The 24,084-nt window shown below is 32.6% G+C and overlaps 1 protein-coding gene and 1 long non-coding RNA gene across 2 annotated transcripts in view; one reads left to right on the top strand and one right to left on the bottom strand.

Annotated features, from left to right (window-relative positions):
- Positions 1-843: 843 nt before the first annotated feature.
- LOC113521955 (tyrosine-protein kinase Src42A) overlaps positions 844-24,084 on the top strand; it is a 76,346-nt gene continuing 53,105 nt past the window's right edge. Inside the window, exon 1 of the mRNA XM_026907637.3 lies at positions 844-1,432. Within this exon, the coding sequence (XP_026763438.1) occupies positions 1,068-1,432 (365 nt within the window). The 5' untranslated portion in view covers positions 844-1,067. The remainder of the gene's footprint in view (positions 1,433-24,084) is intronic.
- Positions 13,735-19,986, bottom strand: LOC128201825 (uncharacterized). The gene is made up of 3 exons (XR_008253446.1): positions 17,552-19,986; positions 16,569-17,125; positions 13,735-14,216 (listed from the first exon to the last, which is right to left on the bottom strand). It is a non-coding gene; the product is annotated as an uncharacterized LOC128201825 (long non-coding RNA).

Genomic DNA, 24,084 nt, shown 5'->3' with positions numbered 1-24,084 from the left:
TAACTATTTCGAATCGCAATTTAAGGCAAGTTGGTAATTTAAATAACACTAAGAAACCATCTTTGTTAATTTTTGTGAATTTGTCACAATAAGCCAACTGACATGATTTCATATATCACTATCATCGGTGACTGGCACGCTGGAGGAAAAGAAAGTGTTAGTAATGGGATTAAACAGCTCCATTGCTAGGGAGGAATTGTTAGCAATGGAGTTTGACAGCCCCATTGCTATCAATATGCCCTATTAGGTCAACCTCCACGTGGATCCCCCTGGAAACCATCGTGAACAATTTTTGTGGAATTCGTCACGATGGGCTAACTGACCTGCTTCATTCTCACCTATCATCCTTCACTGGTGCCCCGCCGGTGTGTACCGATAGTGCGGGTGGGATTGCCCTTCCATTACCATCTATTAAAAAAATAGCTCCATTGCTAACAATATAAACTACCTATCAGGTCGACCTTCAGTTCAATCCCTTAAAAAAATTCTTACAGTTACCTATTTGTTGAGAAAATAAAATAGATGGCGTTAACCAAAAACGTTTGATTAACGCCATCTATTTTCTTTCATCAACATTAATTGATAAAACAGCTGCCTATTGTTTATAGCGAGTTTTATGTACATAAACATTAACAGATGGCTCTGTAAATTGTGTAATAATAAAATACTGTTTAAATTTCAAGATTAAACTAAAATTATATATACGCAAAATATTAACTTATTCTGACTTATGATACACATAGTTCACTTAAACAGTATTAATTATATTGTATTATAATGATAATTAATAAACAATGAACTAAAAGTTAGGGATTGTAAAGCATTAATAGTCTGTGACAACAGCATTTGTCTATGGTTAATCAAAATGGCTGACTGCGGTGATAATCTATCGGGGTTATACATTTATTGTTTACCATAAATTTAGTGTTTTCATTTTAATTTAATGACTTTTATGTGACAAAATAAAATGTTTATAGATATACAGACTCTGAACATTTGTTTCGATACGTACCAGTGTGTGATTTGACATAAAACTAGTGGTACCAGTCTCACCTTGTAAAGAGAAAATGGGGAATTGTTTTAGTAGTACAGGAGAAAAGGATTCCAAAAACAAGAACGAAAGGGCAAACCCTCATGAAGAAGACTCAAGACAGTTCCAAACACCAGTGCCAACGCCTCCTCCAGACCCAATCAGACCGACCGTAAATCAAGGCACAGATACAAATGAGGTCCCTCCCAATCGAATATTTGTTGCCCTGTACGATTATGATGCGAGGACCGACGAGGACCTTAGTTTTAGAAAGGGGGAACATTTAGAGATCCTCAATGACCAACAGGGAGATTGGTGGCTAGCTAGAAGCAAGAAAACGAAGCAGGAGGGATATATTCCATCGAACTATGTCGCCCGCCTGCAATCTATAGAGGCCGAACCGTGAGTAATCATATCTGTTTTTATGCAATCGTTTCGGTAGTGAGCGGTTCCTGTACGATTTCTTTTCCTTCATGTTTCATTGTATGAACCATGCTCATTAATTCTGATGTGTAACAGCTGTTTCTTTGTTTATTATTCTATTAGGGGCCCCCATGGTATATTCAACTGTCTTAATTTTTAATTAAATAACAGTTATTTAAGTGCTCTCAAAACTTTTTAATTTATCTGATAAATAGGTATATTTTTTTTTAAATTAAAAACTGGTTTTATACAATACATATTTCTGATATTATAAATGTGAAAGTTTGTAAAGATGTTTGGATATTTTGGTGATTGAATGTTTGTGTCTGTTACACAATCATATTTTGAATGAAATTTGGTACACAAAGCTAGGTTATTTCCCAATGTAACACATAAAATTTTAGATATATGCTGATTTATGTGGGCAAAGTCATGGAAAACAGCAATATATAGTTAATATTTTAACTGTTTCTTTATTGTATTACTATATGGGGATACACTTAATTGTGACATTTTAAACTCCAATCTAAAACAAAATATACAACACTTGATTATTGATATTATGTAAATAGTTGAATATATATAAATAAATGTTGTCAGAATGTAAATATGTAATTAAACAATTACTAATAATATTAGTTGAGTAGAGAAATCGGTTATAAGGTAATTGAATAAGAAACCACAATTTACAAACTTATTATATTTATTAAATAATTCAGAAAACAAAAAAAAATAAATGTTATTATATATATATATATATATATATATATATATATATATATATATAAGCTTATATATTTGGCGGACACATTAAACACATCCTACTTTCCATTTCTTTTACTTCAAACAACATATCTATATTCCCGACAGACAGTAAACAATATAGTAATTATTAACAATCTCCTTTATAATACTGAAAGGAGTGGTAAACTAATCTATTGATATTGTTTCTGTAACAGCTGATTGATGTCTACAAAAAAGAAAACCATATTGTGCCAACTTTAAATAAATTTAATATATCACTAAGCATATTTACTGTGCTCAAGCAGCTTGCCAAGGGTGAAGGACTGTGAGTAATGCAGTCCGCATTACTCGCAATCCAGTCCCATTGCTAGCAATATCAGATTAACCACCATGTGGTCCCCCCTGGAAACCATTGTGTGACCAGTGAATCCCAAGTGTAATCATCATGATGAGTTTTCATTCTCACCTGTCATCCATCATTGGTAGCCCTGCTAGCATATACCCATAGCGCAGGCGGGGTCACCATTCCATTATCATCCATTAAAAAAAAGTGCCTTGCCTTTTGATGGGCTATACCCAGTGGGATATTAGGATTTATCCTGAAGTACCTTTATTATTAATCAGCTCAGTTTACTAAAACATATATTCCTCACTTCTTCAAGATTATTTTTAATCTTTGTGCAGGTTGACTTCCATTCTATTTAGTAACACCTAACTTACTATATATTTCACATTAATTGTTCTTTAACAGAATTATAAATATTAAAATTCTGCATAGATACAGTTATTTTTAAGGCTTAAAAAGATCAGTAGCGTTTTGAGGAGGTTCTCAATACACTTGTATTTTTTATGTAATTTTTTCAATTTCTTTATTTTTATACTCCTTGCTCTCATAATTGTTAATAATGATTAAATTATTACAGTAGTTATGATGATTATCCTTAACAGTTATAATATTACAAACATATATGTTGACTTAATACATATACTTAACCATAGTATTATACTGGTATTAATTTATGTGGTTAGATTACATTAGCAATAATATTATATCTAAATATAACTTATATAATAAAGATTATGTTAAAACTGAACAAGGGAAGACTATTATAACTGATATTTTTATTTTTTAACAAACATGAATTTATTTATCATACATAATTATATTTATCACATAATTTTAGGATTTCAGTAAAATATAACTTTTCTTTGATTATTTTTTAACTTTTTTATTTATGTAGAAGATTTATTGTATTTATTGCCTAACTGAAATATCTGTAATTATAATACACATTTATTACAATCCCAATTTACAATATTATTCCTAACCTATTTATTTATTTGATTAAACAACTATATAACAACAACTATATAACAAGAATAATATAACAACATATAACATAACTTGTAATTGTGGATTCATAAAATTCTATTTTGTTTGTATTTTATTCTCTACTACCTTTTACCTGTGACTTCGTCCGCATGATTGATGATTCATTGACAAAGATAAAAAGTAAAGTATGTGTATTATTTTCAATATTATTTTCCTTATATATATATATATATACCTAATTTCATAGCCATTGGTTAGCTGTTATGATGTTAAGTGGAAACAAACAAACTCACTTTCATGTCGCTATGTCATTCTATCTCATGTATTTGCTCGCTATAACCATACTATTAATAGATTCATTTGTACTATCTAGAGGGTTGAATAGAAAAAAAAAATAGAAAAGTTATTGAATATTATAAAGTATTACGCAATCAATATCTAAGTCTTTAACTGTAATAAGTCAGTACTGTACTTCTTTACGACAGTAATACGAATGGGATCTGTCCCATTCATACCCAAGGTACCCAAGCATATGACTTTTTTACAAAGTCTTCCTCTGGTGCAAAATTTCATTTTGTATATTGCATTTATTAAATTCATCTATTTTGATGTATAACTGATAAAACGTAGTTTTAATAAATGATTGATAGTTTGAAAACATTTTTACTAATAAGAACTGAATATTTGAGGAGTCGCTTCTTCGATATCTATCAGATATAAATTTCGATGGGTGAAAATAAATGGGAAACCTTGCCCGCGTTATTAGTATAAGCGATGATGGATATAAAAAATGATTTAATTGTGATAGTTCTGGAGGGGGGGGGGGGGCGTGCCCAAAGTCCTTCTGACAGGTTTTGCTAGTTTTACTACCAATGGGACTAGAGTCCCCATTGCCAACAATCAATTTCCCCAACGAAAGCTAGGGCATGCTACATATAACCGTTTATACAGGGGAAACACTTTGTTAGTAATAGTGACCAGGGGAGGGGGGATTATTAGTAATGGGAACTAACAGTCCCAATGCTAGCAATATACCCTAACAGGTCTACCTCCACGCGGACCTCCTGGAAACCACTATGGTGAATTCTTGTTCGATTGGTCACTATGGGCCAACTGACCAGCCTTCATCCTCACCTGTCATCCGTCACTGGTGCCCCGCCAGCGTATATTTATAGCGCAGACGTGGTTACCATTCCATCTTCACCCATAAAAAAAAGTAATAGTGACCCCATTACTATTAATATACCCAACCAGGTCCACCTTTACGCGGTTTTTCCTGGAAATCATCGCGGTTAATCCTTTGTTCAATTCGTCAGGATGACTAACTGACCTGCTTTCATTCTCACCTATCTCATTGGTGCCCCGCCAGTGTATACTGAAAGCACAGGCGGGATTATTATTCCTTTATCACCCAAAAAAAAAAAAAAAAAACATTTATTCCTACAGAACCTTAAAAAGAGTAGGTATAGACAATGACCAGTGAGATGCTTTTATAAACGAAACTGAATCGAGGCCTGACGCGGATAGATGCGGCCACGCTTTCACGTCACGCTCACGCCCCAGCCACTTATACCTCGTTTAGATTAGAACGCTATTACAATAATAATTACAAACGTTTACTACGCTTCTGTGTTACATAATCTTTGCTGTACTAGAAAATTTGCAAGCGAAAGTAGGTACCCGCTGACGGTCCGCTCTGTGACCGATTGCCGTATTATTAACACTTGTTTCTATTGACCCTTGGTGCGATTTGTCACTCTCATCTACACACAAGATACCCGCAGACACTGATTATTCAAATAATGCACTTCCGACATATCCAAGCGGCCTGGCGCCACGTATTTAATATAATAGTCTGAGATATTAATATTATATGAATTTATTTGCACATAAATCATTTAAACATAATCACATAATTCAAAATTATGAGGATCTTATATAATGTGATTAAATATAATTTAATAATAAAAGAGCATATCAAACTAATATGTGCTTATTAATAGTTTTTTTTTTTTTATATACATATTACAATTATAGAGTACTTGATTTTATAATTTATATTTATTTTAATATATATTTTTTTTAATGGACAAGTGTACTATTAATACATTTCTTTTCAGATGCTCATTCTTCAACATTATTGATAAGTAAATAAATTGTAAAATTTTGTCCTGCTATAACTGACGGATTCTTCTTAAACTTATTAAAAGTTTTTTTTTTTTTATTTATTATTGTAAAAAGTCTGAATTCTATCAGTAAACAAACATTACAATGCCAAAATATTTTAACCCACTATTTATAAAGGGATGCCTAGACGAAACTATATGTTTTTTTTTTAATGGATGATAATGGAATGGTAACCCCACCCGCGCTATCGGTATATACCGGCAGTGCACCAGTGAAGGATGATAGATGAGTATGAAGTAGGTCAGTTAGCCCATCGTGACGAATTCAACAAGAATTGTTCACGATGGTTTCCAGGAGGAACCACGTGGAGGTCGACCTAATAAGGCATACTGCTAGCAATGGGGCTGTCAAACTCCATTACTAACAATCCCTTTCCCCCCGACGAAACTATATTAATAACTTAGGTATATAAATAATTGTGTTAAATCTTAATCGTAGTTACGGAACCAAATTAATGTATTTGACCGTCCGACTTGCTCTTGGCCGGATTCTGTTTTATTGTTTGACTTACCAATGTTTTACTTATACTGTGGAGCATCAATGCATGCATTGGACAATCTCTCGTGTCAGAGATGATCATCTTACCCTTCAACTTAATTCACCATAGTTCTTCAGAGTAGCGTCATTGGAGCAGTGTAGTAGACAACAGAGATCCAACTTGTTCTTTTTCTATGAGCTTTAATTACTACTTTCTAGTTAGACATGCCGACTTACTAGCTGAAAACCAGAACTAAAAAAAAAAACAAATTAAATTTAATATTCATAATTTTCTATATAATATTTACAATAAAATAGCGAACATAAATGCTGCCATTTAATTAGACTACCATCTTATTTGCGCAGCTTTTTTCCATCGGCTTAACCTCGTGCTAATTACTTAGTCTAGATTTTGCAGATTTTCTCACCAATTACAATTTATAGTTTATTCTCATAAGTTGTTAATTCTTCTCTCCTAGATAAATGGTAAATGAATCTAACGATAGAGTCTTTATCGCTAGCGAGTCCATGACATAGAATGAAATGGCGAGGTCCAGTATCTTGCTCTTTCTCATGCGGGCACTACCCAAAACAATTACATCGATAAATTCTAATCTATTATGGGTTTGTCAACCAATAACTTTACAATTTTTTTCTTAAAAGTATAGTACCCAGTAATTTTCGTAATTAAAACATTACATTTCGAATTATTTTTACATAGTCTTAAATTATAATATGTAATAAATAATCAAAAAATAATGTTGTCATCGTCTGTCAACCATAATAGAAAATTCCAGCGGAAACGGCAGACGGGTTCGCGAGACCGAAGGTGCGGATGGTAACTACAGCTGATACATACATAAATAGAAATGTACACTCCTCCTCCTAGAACCTCCTTGTCGTATTCCAGTTTTGAACACATCTTTTTATTCATACAAATATCGAATTAGATTTAATATATTATGTATAGAGATATTTATAGTATCTCTTTAGTTACTTCTTACTTTCTATTATTACCCAAAGATTTAATGGGAGAAAAAGCATTTAAATTCACCTTGTACCCACTATATTTTTATATATTATACATGCTTTTTGCCCGATTTCAGAAGTATAAAACGAATGAAATGGTGTACATCTAGATGACGTATCATGATAAAACATATGAGAGATTTTAAGTTAAATCTTCAGATACAGAACTGTGAAAACTGCATCCAATTTGAATAATGCCGAAACAAATATATAGCCAAATAGGCAAAAGTTCTATGTAATATTGTTTAAGCATTTATTGGCTTGATTACGATTCCTCATTTTTATTTTTCTTAAATTTCTCCCATGTATGGACATGTCTATAAACAATTTAATTATATTAAGTAGTAATATTTAGCTTTAGTTTTAATTTTGTAATATATTTATGTATTTTAATTTTAATAAATATGCCTACAAGAACTTACAATAATAATCATAGTAGTTCTTTCAACGGTATAAACAACTGTATCTGGGACCTAAAATAGAAAAGCTGTACAGATGCGTAAACATTTTGAGGACTCAGGTGCAATGGTTTGTGCGCAGTAAATTCACTGGGTCCATTTAAACCGGAACACGCAATGTATGCCATTGCTGTTCTGGGCTCATTTTGTCGTATTTTCGTATAATGCTCATCAACTAACATTAAAATTATCAGCGAAGCATCGTTTACATGTAGTTTTATTTTCATAGCGAACTGTGCAGCCTTGACATTGTCGTCAATGAACCTTTATGTCGCCTCATGATTACTTGTTAACTCATTCCACTTCATGCATTGACTATTTTGCAAACTTACTGATTCATGAAGGACATACGTCATGGCTAGTAGTTAGACGTTGATTATGCTAGCTTCTTTGTGTAAAAAAGTATTAAAAGTTATTTATCTCGTAACTCACTGTGCAAATTACTTGCACATTTTCGTTAGATATTACAAAGGATAGATATATTATTAAAAATAAATAGAAACAAATACCACGGCTTCTCCTGAGCGGAACTAGTCATTCCCCGTTCCTCAGGGAATTTCTATAAAGAGTTTCTTGTTAGATGCCCGCGCACGTAAGCAACATCTGTGAAAACTTTCCTAGTTTTTTTTATATTATTATGATTGAATATCATCCTTACTCATAAATGTGAAAGTTAGCTTGTTTATTACCTCTTGACGCCTTAATGACTCGTACAATCATCATGAAATTTGGTATACACTGTTTACGTACTATTTGGAATAATGAAAGATATAATAATATACTCGTATACTATACTTTTTATCTTGGTCACGTGGACAAAGTCGCGAATAATAACTATGTAATGTCATAATTGCCATTGAATGATATTTCTGTGCAAATTATAAAAAGTTAATTTTTATTTGTTATGCTCTTTCTTTCATTATATTTAAATGTGTATCCCTACTTTTTACTCTAATTAGAGTAAGTTATAAAATGTTCCCCTTAATATCCAGGGTGTAAATCCCTCTGGATACCAATTTAATTTGAATCTATTTAGTACTTTACGTGATTAAGTAACATTTAAATATTTTTACCGTTCATAATATTATACAATTTATGGTATAGAAATATGTACTAGTAATGGGGGCATGTTATCAAACAATCCTCTATAATTATGCAGGTAGGCATCTATTTTTAAACTTATTGCTAATTATTTATTTTTATCATGCAACGGTTATGTCGCTTTTATACAAGAATTATAATTATAAGTTTTTAGTCTCTCAGTAGCTTGGTTTACTGTCATGAATATATATTTGTATATCTGTAATCTTACTAATAAGCTATTGTAACTAGACGATGTCTGTACATGATGGGAGATATTTTAGAAAAAAATAATATGAGGGGTCTTTCATAAGACTAACAGAGGCCAAAATAATAATTTTTAGACATTATGTCTGTCTGTATGTTTATTCTGGAATCAAGCAAAAACTACTGACACAGATTGCATGAGGCATGTTTTATATCTATACATAATCTATAAGTTGTCTGTTTCATTGGTTTTCCTACTTCTGAAGCGACGCGTTCGAAGTAGCGAATGTACTCAAAGCTAATTATGATAAACTAAAATAACGTCTACTTGACACCTTAACAGCTTACAATTAAATTTGACATATAAGCACTATTTGAAATACAAAGATATAGGCTAATATTTCTAATTGTCGGAATGTAATAATTATTATATCCCGGTCATGCGGACGAAGTAAAAATCATCATAGACCCTTCCAGATATCCTGTTAAATGTTTACAATAACATTCTACATTGGTGACTTTAAGACAATTATTAACAAGAAAAACAAGCAGACTCGGTAATTAAAACTGCATCGCGTTCCGCACGACTTCAGTACTGGAAACAAACGAGGTCAAATGCAACAACACCCGCCTAGAAGACTATTAATCGTTTTTGAATTTTCTACAGTTGTAATGTATTATGAGAATGTACAAGAGTTATTCAAAAAGAAAAAAATAATAAGTTGCACATCAAAATTTTTCTGCCTATTCTTCGTCGTTAGTCTTTTCTGTGCCTATTTATATGTCAGATTTAATTTTAAAAATAAATTTACAACAATACTTTAATAATGCTAAGGCCATATAAAGTTGTTTTATGTACCATAATATTATTATCCCTCAAAGTACAAATTTAAGATAATATTTACCGATTAGTCCCACCGAACAAATCTCTTATGGCTAATGTAAACAATTAATAATCTGAGTCGTATTATTTTTAATTTGAAATTACGAAACAATTATAATAACCACTCTAGTCGGGGTTATTTTAAACATTTAATAGTATTTACTGTCTAGAATTTTCTTTACCTTGTTTTGTAGTTACAATCATTTATAAATAAAATAGTCAATGAAATCCAAGGACTGCAGGATCATTAAAAGGTTGTCGTTCTGATTGCCTACTAAGGTAATACTGACCATGCTCATATTTGGTCGCTGCTTTCTTTATATTTGTATTTGAAATTTAAATCTTATATGTGGTTCAGTGTGACTTTTGAGTTTCACTGGTAAAACACTTCCGTAAAAAGATGTCAATAATTACGATTTAACCCTTTATAAAATGATTACCTTAAATCTTAATATTTTATCTAAACAATTAAATTATGTCAAGCAACAACACTGTTAACTTATTGAGTCAACGTGGTTCTCTTTTAACTCTTTTTTTTTTAAATTGTAATATAAGTTTGCCTACTGAAAATGAATACGCCTAATGCCATCCCAGTAAAACCGGTGAGCTTACAGGAAAACGGTTCCAAGACAAACAAATAAATTGCTAGATAAATATTAATATGGTGTTAAGTTCCTAAGCTTTGTGTGTGGCTGTCGTAACGTTGACCACGAACGCGCAACAAATAACTATTTCTTAGTTGCAGCTTACTTAACGGGTCGCGATGAGTTGGACAGACACCCCAACTCACCTAATGTTTCAAATAATTTATGACAAATGGTATGTTATAATCTTTTTGCAAGATATAAGAAAACAATTATACAATATGTTTAACTCTAGCTAACTTTAATTTTACAACAGAAAATAAAAATATAAATAATATTAAATAAATGTAAGGCAAAAATTACAGTAAAACTAACAGTGGCATGCAATGAAGCTTGGTTATTCGACGCACTCCCCGACGCAGGAAGTTGGCTTGTTCGCCGAATCATTTACGACGTCAACGCGAACGACATTGTGATGCGGCATTCTGATCAACTATTATCATTAAACATTTTACATTTACCAAGACAATCTATAGTATTTCTTTGCTGCTTGCTCAATATAAAAGGTTTCAAATGGACCCTCGATTCTAATACCATTTATTGCGTACAAACTGCATCATATTACTTATGCAGGTTCTTTGCTTTGAAAGTAATTTTAGAACCGATGTCCTCGAATTGCAATACAAATATACAAATGCCATATGGGTATATGTAAGGTTTATTACCCGCAGATATGGTAATTTTATAGACGGTTATCAATATTTAATGTAAATAATGCTGTAAAATTTGAAATAACCATGTAAAATATTATACTCTTGTTATAATAAGTATAACGTGGCAGATAATTATGCCTTATTGGATTCGATTTTAATTTAAATAGTTTTTATTGTTTAATTTTTTCACAATAGAAAAAATACACATTTTTTGCGGAGCAAAATCTAATTGTTGAACATAATACACACATATACTACAAAGATATTAAATGTGCTATGTAGTAACCGCATAATTATAGTATACATAACGCGATATGTAGTCTTTACGATGTACCTAAGTAATTACTTCTGCTATTCTGGATCAACTTTTCAAAAGTAACTGAAACCATTTACTAATTAAATTTCAGAATGCGCAATAAATTAACCTTGGTAATTCTTCCTTCTCTGTTACCACTCTTCGTATGAATATAACGGTTGATCGAATAACAATTAGCAAGTTTGCCGATGCCCATTTATAAGCCAAGCACGTGTTGCAGTATCTCTTGTTCAACTAACGGTGTGTATATTATATGTACATACAAAATCTGATAATGATGAGTGAACCAAACTAAGTATTAATTAGGATTTAAAACTAAGACCACCTCTAATGCAATTTAGAAATCCAATATCGTCCCGGAATTCTCAGTATCCAATTGACCTAGCATTGATGATGTGTGAGCCGGAGCGTGCCACTAACGGCTTCTAAAAACCCACATTTCCCGGTAAAGGCGACCGACATCACCGACTTTGGAGACAGGATGCATCCGAGTTCACCGGCCTGCTCCCCCTTCCCCTATACAATGTAAACCTACACTCCACAGACATAAATTGTGGTTTTAAATGGATAGTTTTGTTTAACAATGTCTGTAGGGAATAAGAGGGCCTAAGTACCTAAACTCGCCTCGATTCATTGAAGCAGGTACTAGTTGGCAATGTCACCTTAAATAAACCCATTCAAATAAAACTTGGGTTTTATTGTTAAAAGATTCATCTTACGCAACTTATGACATACGAGTATATCAGTTCAAAATTATCATGACATCGGCTTTCACAAAACATACGATCGTCAGATACTATCAAAGTTAGTAGTTTCAATGAAATGATTCTACAGCACAAACAAGCTCAAGCGGTCATTGACTGGCATTGCATAAGGCACGCGAGTGTCGCTCGCGTGTTAGGGCGGATCATCTTCATAGGTAAGTAGGGTTCTAGGGCTTTCGAGTTTGATTTAAGAGAGAGCAGTGCCCCAGTTCGCGTGTTCCATTAAGGTCACTGCAGACGATGTGTCGCGGCATGCGTATATTGCCCCTTATCCACAGCTTAAACTAGACAAGGTGCATCTTGTAAATTTGCTCTAAATGAGTACAGAATTTCTAATTATCTTTAAGTCATTTAAATTGTTAAGAAGAAGTGTTTATCTTGCTTATCTTTTAATTTATATGCTCTACTGTATATTAAAACTTAAAAGATTCAGTACGTCATTCAGGTTACATTTGATCGGTATCATCAATGTTTGAATCCTTTGAGTTTGTCAGATGTATTCAGCAGATACAAACTCGTAGATTTCTTTTACATAATTAAAATCTAATTACTGTATGAGTAGTTCGAATAGCCAGTTACACTCCATGATCCGCCCTGTCGCCACGTTAATGATAGCTTCCCTAATAGTCGAGAGTCGAATGCTGGGGAAAATTCGCGTCGCACGAGCAGGCCGCTGATTAAACCGCCACTGGCGCCAGTGATGTATTAGCTCGCGCCGCGGATATACTGTGGTATAATATATATCCATAAGATTTGTGGTTTACTAATAGCTACATTTAATAATCTTATGCTAGTTAAAGCAGATCTAGAATGAGATCAAGTACTGGCTAGAAATATTGCAGAGATTTGCAAATTCTTTATTTGAACAGTTCTATATATAGTAAAGGCCTAAGCAGACACGATGCTTTTGGCATCGGCAATAGGGAATTTAACGATTCTATATATAAATTTATGTACTATCTACCTATCAAGTAAATTGAAACAGTTACTTATGTTTTACTGTTTGCTATAATAAGAACAAAGCTTGCAAAAAGTTTGTACTTGCTATATTATATCGCCGATTCTTCAAGTACACGGTAAAACTAAACAATTGTTGTTCATGTTGTTTCTGTGTTATAAACATAAACATGTTATAAATAAATAAATTAGTAATGTATAATTGTATAATTTTCCTATGGCTCCGCCATACACGTATTATACAGTAGCTGCATTTAATTCCCATGACCGCCGCAACCGCAATTTCTAAATGTGCGCATTCAGATGCATCACCGAACTTTGGAAAACTAATCAAGTCATTTGCTTATATTAAAATTATAGAAAAGTGTCATTGTTGTTTATATAATTATGCCGAGTTAGTCTTCAACAGTTTTTCATAAACATTGTACTTATGAAGAAGATTAATAAGAAATTATTCTATATACTTTTTTATTATACTAGGTTTGTTACGGATTTGTTAAATAGTCTAATGAAATTCGCAGGTAAACTTTACAAATATTTATTCTCAAATGATTTTATAATCAAAGTCAGTCATTATAGTAGACTTTATTTTGGTACCTATTTATTACTATTTACAGTGATTCTCTTGGTGTTATATTATTTATGATTCACTTATTACACTTAGCTACTGTCAACTAATGAACTTTGAATGTAACAATCTACAAACACATGTGGTTGAGAATATAAAAAACTTTACCTCCCTTTAACTTTGTTAGTCGTGAAAAATAATTGTCTTTACTTTCACATGCGATCCCAGTGGCGCCGATGTCTGTATAGCCTGCGATTATTTTTAGATTAGAAATGGCTCAACCGCTTTACGTAATTGCACTAGTCGCATGCGCAGCTAGTTCCAGAGTTTGCAGCTAAATATAGTCACAGTGGTGGTATGCAATTATACCTTATTATCGCATGTTTCCACTGGAAGCTTTGCCGCGTCTTGCCACAGTTATTACTTGTAGCAGTTTCTTTAGAAAGTGTCAGATGTGACGAAACTGAAACAAGTATGTTGGGCAGATTACAGAATGACCGGTGAACAGTTTCCCTTGCACTCGAAGCATGCGTAATGTCGCGTGCATGCCCTAAGTAACTCCGACACTATTTTAACACAGCTTCGTGTAAATTACAACAAATTAAACTAACAGATTGCAGTGCAACTACTTAGCCGCTAGTTGCAAAACATAATTGTTATTATTATGCGGACTAAACGTAGTCACACTCGTATAATTAATAAAAAATATTCATTTCTTTTTCTCCCTGCTGGCTTATAACATCGAACTTTGAAATAACTTAGGAACGTACTTTCTTACTAATACATTACCTTATTTACTTTTAGATAAAAACAATGAAGTTTAAACAGATGTTGCCCAAAGTAATCTGCGCACCGTTCAACACACCTATGTCATGGTCGATTTTGTATAGACCAACGCCAAGACCGTGAAAACGACTTGACACACATTCTATCTGGTACGAAATGGCTGCAAGTGATGGCACTTTCAATTATCGCTGCACCGTGTGGGCGTCCGGCACGCCGACGTTGATTATTGATCATTTTTGACTGCAGTGTTTTCGCTACATTATTTTATGAATACTTTCTCTTGTTCCCAGTTTGCTTTTTTTTTGTTTTGCATTCTAACAATCTCAAATGCGCCTGTCATTCAAGTCATTTTCACTGTCTCCTAATATGTCATAACGTTGTTATTGCTAATCTTAATTACAAATTTAAATCAAATAGGATTAGACGTTGCATTACAAATTAATATTCAGTGATCGGCCGATCGGCAAATGTGTTTTTAGATGTCAATTTGAAAATAATTGCAAAAAATCCCGCCAATTACTGTTAGTGATATGTCTCACGTGGTTCGGATCCTGGTACTGCCAGCTGTCGTTGAGATGTGATGTAAAGGCTTTCAGTGAATCGCTCAGCTCGTAAATTTCCATTGACCCAGATATGATGTGATTAGAAACGTACGTACGTCGACGTACAGCGAAAATGATATTTTTTGCCAGTGCCAATTTATCGGTAATGGAGCGTCGCGCACGCGAGATGTGATGCGACATCCGCAAGTGAGAGTTTTGCGTCTTGTCACCGAAACTGGTATGGGTACCGTGAATGTAATTATTGCTTAGAGAGTATTGATACGTCCGGTACGGGCTGTCAGCAAAAGTGTAAGTGAGGTCGTTCATTAAACCCTACCACATAAACATCTTACGCCATAATTTTTTGACATCCACCTGATTACCGCCCGTATTTTTTATAAGTACGTAATGTAAATTTATTTGCGCTTGGAAACACCCGGACGCAAATTATAGATGTGGATTGATAAAATAGCATACGAATTAGAGTGTTCAAATGAATTAGATAAGAGGGGTTCTCTTATCTAATTCATTATAATACTAAAATTGATTTAGTGATAGAGTTAGGTACTACTTACAACTAAATCCACTGGTGCATTCTAACAACGTTCATAAGTCGTAATTATTTTTTTTACACGACTGAAACCTTTAAAACTGTCTATAGCTCTCTTTAAAAGCCTAAAGCTTACTTGATATAAATTTTCGCTAAAAAATAGATATACTATGTCGCCCATGACCTTAGATTTGCTACCCATGAGGCAAGTTCATGAACGACACAGTATATTCTCTTATATCCATGGTACTGATCATGTCTATAGGCGACAGTTACCAATTTCCATCAGGTAGGCCGATAGCTTGATTGCCATTCTAAGTTGCATAAAAAAGTCCTGAATGCTGATTTACTAAATAAATATTATTTAGCAAATTAGAAATATCTGATAATTTAACTGTCAAACAGCCTCTACACCATATTTCACAAATAAGATAAACGAATTTAATTTTATTAAAAATTGTACTAATTACCGGTCAACTAGGAAATCTCAAAATTATAAAGCCTACGGAACCTTAAAGAATTTTTTCATGTTCTCGTAAGATCACATTCGAATATTTTTGTGATAATTAAGAAAATTTGACTACAATAATAACTCTAATAACTTGTAGTATCCTATTGATAATATTAATATAAGACATTCCATGAATACCACCCAAATGCTTACATCATACGGTATGTTATGTTTATGACATAATCTAATATACATTCCTAAACTGACCATATACAATGATGCTCTACAGATTTGGTTTAATTGTCTGGTTTTTATGTGTATAGCATGCATCAGACGAATCGGGGGCGGGAAGTGGTAGTGCGGAGCGAACTACCTCGTGAGCTAGGTCGTTCAACGACCCGCGGTGCGCCGCGAGCCCGCGACCGCAGCACCGATTGTTTATACTCCACCATTATCTAAACAATGTTTTGCTACTTCGTGACATACCTTTGTAATCATTTTGAAATGTAGGTTAAGGCTCTTCTTTCTGTAATCTTGAGCTTTTGTGCACTGCCGTTTTTATTCATAACTCATAAATCACATAGGTTGGGTGTTGCTTCCCATAAATATAACTACAACAAATCGACGGATGACGCCATTCGAGCCAGTGATTGCCATTGCAAATATTGCTGTTCCGCAACGCATAAAGTATAAAATGGTTTCTACTCGATGAATTTTAACAACCAAAACATATTTTTGTATTCTAGATATAATATGACCTTTTTGGGTGCAGTAAATGTCTGTGGTGATATACTATATACTGTAATGTAATTGAAGAAACAACCAAAGAAAGGAGATTGAAAACTAACTTCTTTGGCATAGTAGAAGGATTATCCAGGGTCATTGTCACCTTATGGAAATTTAAGATACATCGGACCTGTGTCTTCTCGGTCGTATCTGAATTTCTTCAGATACTTATTCGTTATTTGACTTTTCATAATACAAACAATAGTTCTTTGAATATAAAGCATTCTATAGTGAAAACCATCCATTTTTGTTATAATCTGAAACTTATTAATTAAATTTATTATATTTGCTATTAATATATCAATTGATTGAAATATCTTTTTCTAACATTGCATTATCATAAAATATAATTTTATTTTTTTAATGAATGAATGATAACTTTATTTGCTCGAATACAGGTTAATACATTAGAAGTATTTAATGTTAAAGAAAAAACTTTGCATTCAACCCTGTTTATTATTATGGTGACATTCTTATAATATAGGTAATTGTGATGTTTATTCCATTTAAATGTTGTTCCTATAAATTTAAATGACAAATTGGAATTAGACTATCTGAATAATCATGCAGTAAATATAGATAGAGCTTATTTGAAATTTTGCACGACGAACAAGATAACAAAGAATTTTATGACAGTATGAGCATTTACAGAATATATAAATCAGTTAAAAAAACATCAATACCTTGAGTTGCTTAACAGAACAATATACCAATTCTTCCGTCCATTGACACGTGATTGTGTTTTAAATCAAACAGTAACGTTCTTGCTTCCTTTTTAGGATACTATTAAACAAAATTTTATTCGTCCTTGGCCGTATCTGTTATCCTATTATTGGAGCCTGCACAGATAGCATCTACTGTAGTCAGATAGAATTAAATACATGGAGATGCGCTTACGTATTTTACATAAATTTCATTACGTAATATTTGCGATTATGATTAATCGTCTATAAATGATTGCTTTGCTTTATATTTATTTTGGGATTGACACGTTGTCCTGTTACGTAATTTTCTAGTATATATTGTCTTGCTTTATTTTAATACACAAACCAAATTATAAAGTCAAATAATCTATTTCTATTCTAGTATTCTGCATCCGTACTTTCAAAAATGTCATTGAATATGAACATCTGTAAATTTAAAAAAGATTCACAATCCAAGTTCGCACGCTGTCACATAATTGCGTGATGAGGCGTAGCAGACTGGAGTCACAGTCTTTCAGGGTATGTGTCACATACTGTATATATAATATTAATTAACACATGCGCACTACGACTCTGTTGTCATATTACTTAAAAATAATTTACGACTCGACGAGTCTTTATTAAAACAGTGCGCCTCAAATAACATAGAGTTGCATTACATTTTCAATCTGTTTAGACGCGTCCTTTGCGGCTAGAAGCGAACTAGATACTTTCAACTTAATTTCCTAAAGCCATGAGTTCGCAGTACATTGTTTTTAGTTTTACGATGTTGTTTTATAATTTTTTTAGTTTATTTTTAAAGGTTGGAAGGGAGAATGCGGATCGCAGGACATATGCAGGCGCCGTTGAGTCGCGCCGCAACTTTCTACGCTCGCGTCTAGAACGCTCTTAAACCGTAATCTGCAGATTGACGCGTACTTGGAGAATGTTACGACAGGCAAATTAAAGTGCACATTTGCCACTAATAATGGTCGATTATCATTAAAATCTCCCCTTTTCTTTAGTCACAATCAATTTTATTGAAACATATTGCTTTTACAATTGTAAGATATGTTGTATTGGAAATTGCTCGTTAATAATCGCTTCTTGCTTGTTCACTCATAACGATGTGTGATTATAATTAATTACAGATGCTCTTTAAATCAAATTTATAGTACTAGAAGCTTCATAATTTTAGCAGTTTATTTTATCCCCTACTAAAAATGAGTTCTACGACTTGCACTTGCAGAATCAGGTATCTCTCGTTTCCAAGTGGATTCCAAAAACACCTTCTTAGTGCATTCTAAGTCGTACTGACATATATCAGAATCAATTTGCTGGAATTAAAATTTCTCATTGCATTGCCAAAGTATAAGTAATGGTATAATAATAGTGAGCAAATGGTATTATGTATTGAAAAAAAATACATTAATTGTGTCTTTGTGTACGATACTAATTATCAAAAACTAATTATCGAAGTTAATACCAACTCATCACAACCCATTTTTTATGGATGATAATGAATTGGTAATAAAGTCTTAGTACTAGTTTCCATAAGATAAAGATTACAGACAGCTTAGTTTAGAACATAATGCTTGCATTAAAATTTACATGTTTAATCATAATAGTTAATTTACCACCAAACTCAAACCCAGCTGATAAACATAATAGAGTCGGTATGGAAGTAAATCATCTAAAATAAATCTTAATATAAAATCCTGTTGTTATTAGAAAAACGGCGTTACCAAGTAAATAAGTAAAGTAGTAAATCAACAAGGTAAAAAAACAAGACGTCCAACAAATTGCCTATAGGCATCTAATTAAATCGTCGACACGTACGATCGTAACTACTGCTTTGAAACTTGCAATTTGTTGCGGCCATCTTTAATACATTGTTGATTTTATATAACTAGTTTAAAAATAGCGCACATGTAATGTCATAAATTCGACTACAAAATATCCAAATTGTCCATGTCAGTGCGGTATTTCACAGAGTATATTATTTATTGGATTAAGAACTTCAAGCTAAAGTTAAGCACAAATGGCGGTATTGGATTATAACCTAAACAAAATATAATAGCTATAGACTTGCAAAACTGTCATCTCAAAACACTTAATTACATAAAGTGTTTTATTCACATTTTGTTAGTGTATCAGGAAAAATTTAAAATTTCTATACTTCAAATCTGAACTTTAAAAACTTTCATATAAATCTTATATATCATATCGTATGAAATATGAATGGTTTGATCTTATTTCCACTTCCAAACTTTGCTTCTTCCTTAGTATCCTTTCCGTTTTACTAACATGTCTAAACTTCAAGGTAATTTAATACTGTACATATGGTATTATACATATAACAAGCTGCAAAAAATTAATTTGAAACAGTCAGTTGAACTCCATAAGAATTTTACAAGCATTCTGACAGGTCTACACTTGTGCCCATATTACAACTGAATTACATAATTGCAGCTGTTTGGTAATTCAATTTCAAATCTGTATTTCGTACCTATAAGAAAGACTACAACACGCTTTACAGATGTATATGTAAGGCATTTTTTAAAAATATTTCTTAAGATTAACTTAAAATATGGTGTGTTTCTACTTGATACGCCATCTAAAAGTGGTGTGTTTCATTGGTATTCCTACTTCTGAAATTCACGCGTAGAAAATAGTGGCCTAAAAGCTAGTAACTAATATAAGACCAACAAAGGTTATAGCAATTATCTCTATCAGTTGCAAAAAGAATTTATAAAATATCACGTTATATACAAGTACAAATAACATACACAAGACACTGACAATAACTTTTTAATCTTACAGATTATTAGATTACGTGAACACGGGCTTATATGAAATATTCAAAATATACTTTCACATTTTATCCCTTTGTTCATGTACATCGGGTAAAGTTATTCAGTTTCACGGTGCTATACTCATTAATTATTAATTGGCTGAAAACAAAACTTTATGCATCTATTATTCGTGTTCCAGTAAATTAACTAATTCGACAGACCCTTGTAGGCTCGCCCATCTGACCCTTGGATGCGCAGCACACTTTTCTGCAATGGAAACGAACGATAAATTGCATTAATTCAGGGTTTCTAATCGCGCAATTGTGATTAATTTGTGATCAATTTGTATCGGCCAGTCACCATCAGGAATAATATTTTCTTTATATACTTATTTTTATATGTAAATATAACACAGCCATAGATGTAGAATAATTATTATTATCATATATGTTAGTAAATAGTCGCCAAACTATATTGTCCAGCAATGTAATATTTACAAAGCTGTTACAAAACTGGGTCGAATTTCACATGAGCATTATCATCTCAAATCGATTTTGATTGTAATTAATCGTTTTGCTTCGTATAATCCGATCATTATAATTTATATGAAGTATGTACAAACGGTAGCGTTATTAATTGTATTTGTGAAGGTACGGTAATTTTATGATGTCGAGAAAAAATCGTGGTATGAAACGGGCGCCATATAGCGGCGCCAGTGGTGTCGCGCCGCTGACACTCGTCGACCGCTTCCTCGAACGATCATTCCTCGACACAAATTCGCTTACCAACACCTAATTAACATGGTTCATTACCCTCGTTGGTTTAGAATTGCGACAGAAGTGTCAATCCCGTTTTATCGTTCGAATGTCCTTTTAAAATAGTTCTAATAAATTTTATTTTAATTGTAATATCTCATTGGTAGCATAATCCCCCTTTTCATTAATCTTTAAATTTATTATTACCCTATACCATGTAGGGTTTTGCATATACCGCTAGCGCAGGCGGAATACCATTTCATTATCATACCATGTAGGGTCTGGTCTACGTGGTTGTTTAGAAAAACTATATATACTTTTAGTATAACAGGTGATGAGATTGTTTATAAAATTCAATGTTACGTGTTAGGTTATTATAACCACAGATTTCTGAATTCATAAAATTTTAAACTTCCCACTACGCTCTAGGTCCAATTTCGTCTAGCCGTATTTATATTATACTCATATGATGGTATCTCCCTAATGCATAAAAAACTTTAGCACATTTGTTTTGAAACTTGTTTAATCGGTAGTGTGTACGATTGATTGATTTTCTCTTCAGTTTTTTTATAATTTTTACTTATTATTCGTGTATATAGAACAAGAGAGAATTCTCGTTTCAATAGTTCTAAAACACATTGTATTCTTATCAATCTCCTCATCCTGCTGTGCAAATTTTTAAACTATTTCAAAGCAGGAGGTTCTCAATTATTTTTTATTTTTATTTTTGAAGCGAAAAGGAAACATTTAAAAACATTTCATTAATTGTTTTTGTCCTATTTTCTGTTTTTCTTCTTTTCATGGTCAGAGAGTGGTCAAATCACCACTGCTTTTATCTTAACAAACCTCCTTAGCTTTCCTCACTTTCATTCAGGTTCGTCGGTTGTTTTAAATACTTCTAATTTAAACAGAAGCCTTACAAAGGGTGACTGCAAAAAATCCATCTGCTTGATGTCTGTCCCACTATTGATTTTTCTGTCGGCAAGGAGGTTCGGTATATGGTAGTGAAATTACAGGGTCGAAGTTTAACACTTTACTCCGCAAAAGAGATACATAAGAGCATCACAGTGTATTCTATATAATATCTATAGTATAATAAATACTATATAAAATATGTAATGTTTGTCTTCAAATAACTTTCCGTAAGATGGGCCGTCAGCTCGTTGACTATTTCAAGTTGCATAAAAATATTCATACCTATAAATACATAATAACATGAACATATGATAATTCAAAATAATTTATTTAAGTACGCCTTTATTATTGTACACTGAGACCTAGATTTCGACTATGGCCATTGTTAAATATGCCCGTACATTATCGTAGTGACCTGCACATGAGACTGCATGCTCTAGTTATAATATATTACATTTAACACGTCTCGCCTGTTTGTATATTTTTAATGTTCTTCAATAAACTCAGTACTAAATATTTTTGAACGATATTATCTAACTTATACAGATGAGATACAGGCCTCAGGGCATTACGGGCGCGTTAAAAATCTTAAAAATAAAAAAGAAGGTAAATAAAAGCCAATAATAATTTCTAGATGAAGTGAAATAAAATTCAAAATTGAAAACCGAATACAAATGTAACAGAAATTGGTAGGTATAAAGATAACAAGAGACTAGACCGTATCGAATGAAAAAAAAAATCACCTAAACGGATCTGTAATTAGCGAAAATGTCGCTTAACATATTGACGTACAATAAAATACCATCTGTTTAAAAACCTGCTTCCCTTTAAAGTAGCCCAAAGATACGTTAATACAACTTTAGGTTCTGTTTTTGGAATAAATAATCATTTATGTTTACATGCATTATTTGTATGCGTTTGTAATGTCCTCATTATATCTCACGAGTACTAGCATTCCGATTTTAGCAACTTTGAAAGGATACTCCTGATTTTATTCCATTTCTCCCCAGTACTAAAAATCCCATTTTATTAACTCTGTCTGTAATTGAAAGAATACCCTTGGGCTTTTAGTATTTCTCTTTAGTACTAATGATGGTATTTCAATAATTTTATCTGTAATTGATGGAGTGCTTCTCGGCTAATTTTCTAATAGTGACGATGGAACTTCAATAAATCTGCCTATAATTAAAAGAATACTACTGTACTGATTGCCTTGATGCCCAAGATTGCCTACCCGATCGGATCTTTATTCGTAGGTATATTAATACGAAGAAAAATAATGATCGCTTACCTGCATGAATTAATTTTCATTTCGTTGAACATAACTGAAAATAAATAAAAACTATACTGGTAGGTAAGATTTCAATTTTCCTAAATAGTTTGGTGCCTACAAAAAAATGTACAGTGGTTACATACTTATCATTTTACTGCATCCTAACATACGTAAATGTTTTAGTTTATAATCGTCGACAAAATAATAGTTACTTTCTCAAACCTATCAAATTAATAGATAACATTTTGTTACTTTTAAAGATAGTTTTAGAGAATGGCGCTTCAGAATTGACTCCATTGTATCCAGTGCCTAATACATTATTATTATACCTTTAATTTGTTATTTGGCTCACTTAACCAGATTCGTCAAGAAAATCAGAAAGCTCAAACAATCCCAAATATAAAAATTGTGATCGTAAACTCGCAACCTACAGCTAAACACGGTAATCAAAAAACTTTACACCAAATACCTTTACATTTTATATCCGACACGCGATAAGGACCATCATATTTCTTTCAATAAAAAAGGTGAAACAGTGAAAGTGATGTCTTAGTCATTTTTATTTTTTCGGTAATGTGTTCTTATATGCATTTTTAATGAGTTTTTAATGAATGATAATGAAATGGTAACCCGGCCTGCGCTATCGCGTTACATTGGCGGGGTACTAGTGAGGGATGATTGGTGAGGATGAAAAGGCAGGTCAGTTAGCCTATTGTGATCTATTCAACGATAAATTAGTCAAGATGATTTTCGGGGCCTGGAGGTCGACCTAATAGAGTATGTCGACAGCAATGG

This window comes from Galleria mellonella, unplaced genomic scaffold (genome assembly GCF_026898425.1).
Source record: "Galleria mellonella isolate WM207_F2 unplaced genomic scaffold, CSIRO_AGI_GalMel_v1 utg63, whole genome shotgun sequence".
Lineage (NCBI taxonomy): Eukaryota > Metazoa > Arthropoda > Insecta > Lepidoptera > Pyralidae > Galleria > Galleria mellonella.
Note: the sequence above shows the minus strand (reverse complement) of the source record. Positions and strands in the feature narration are given on the sequence as shown.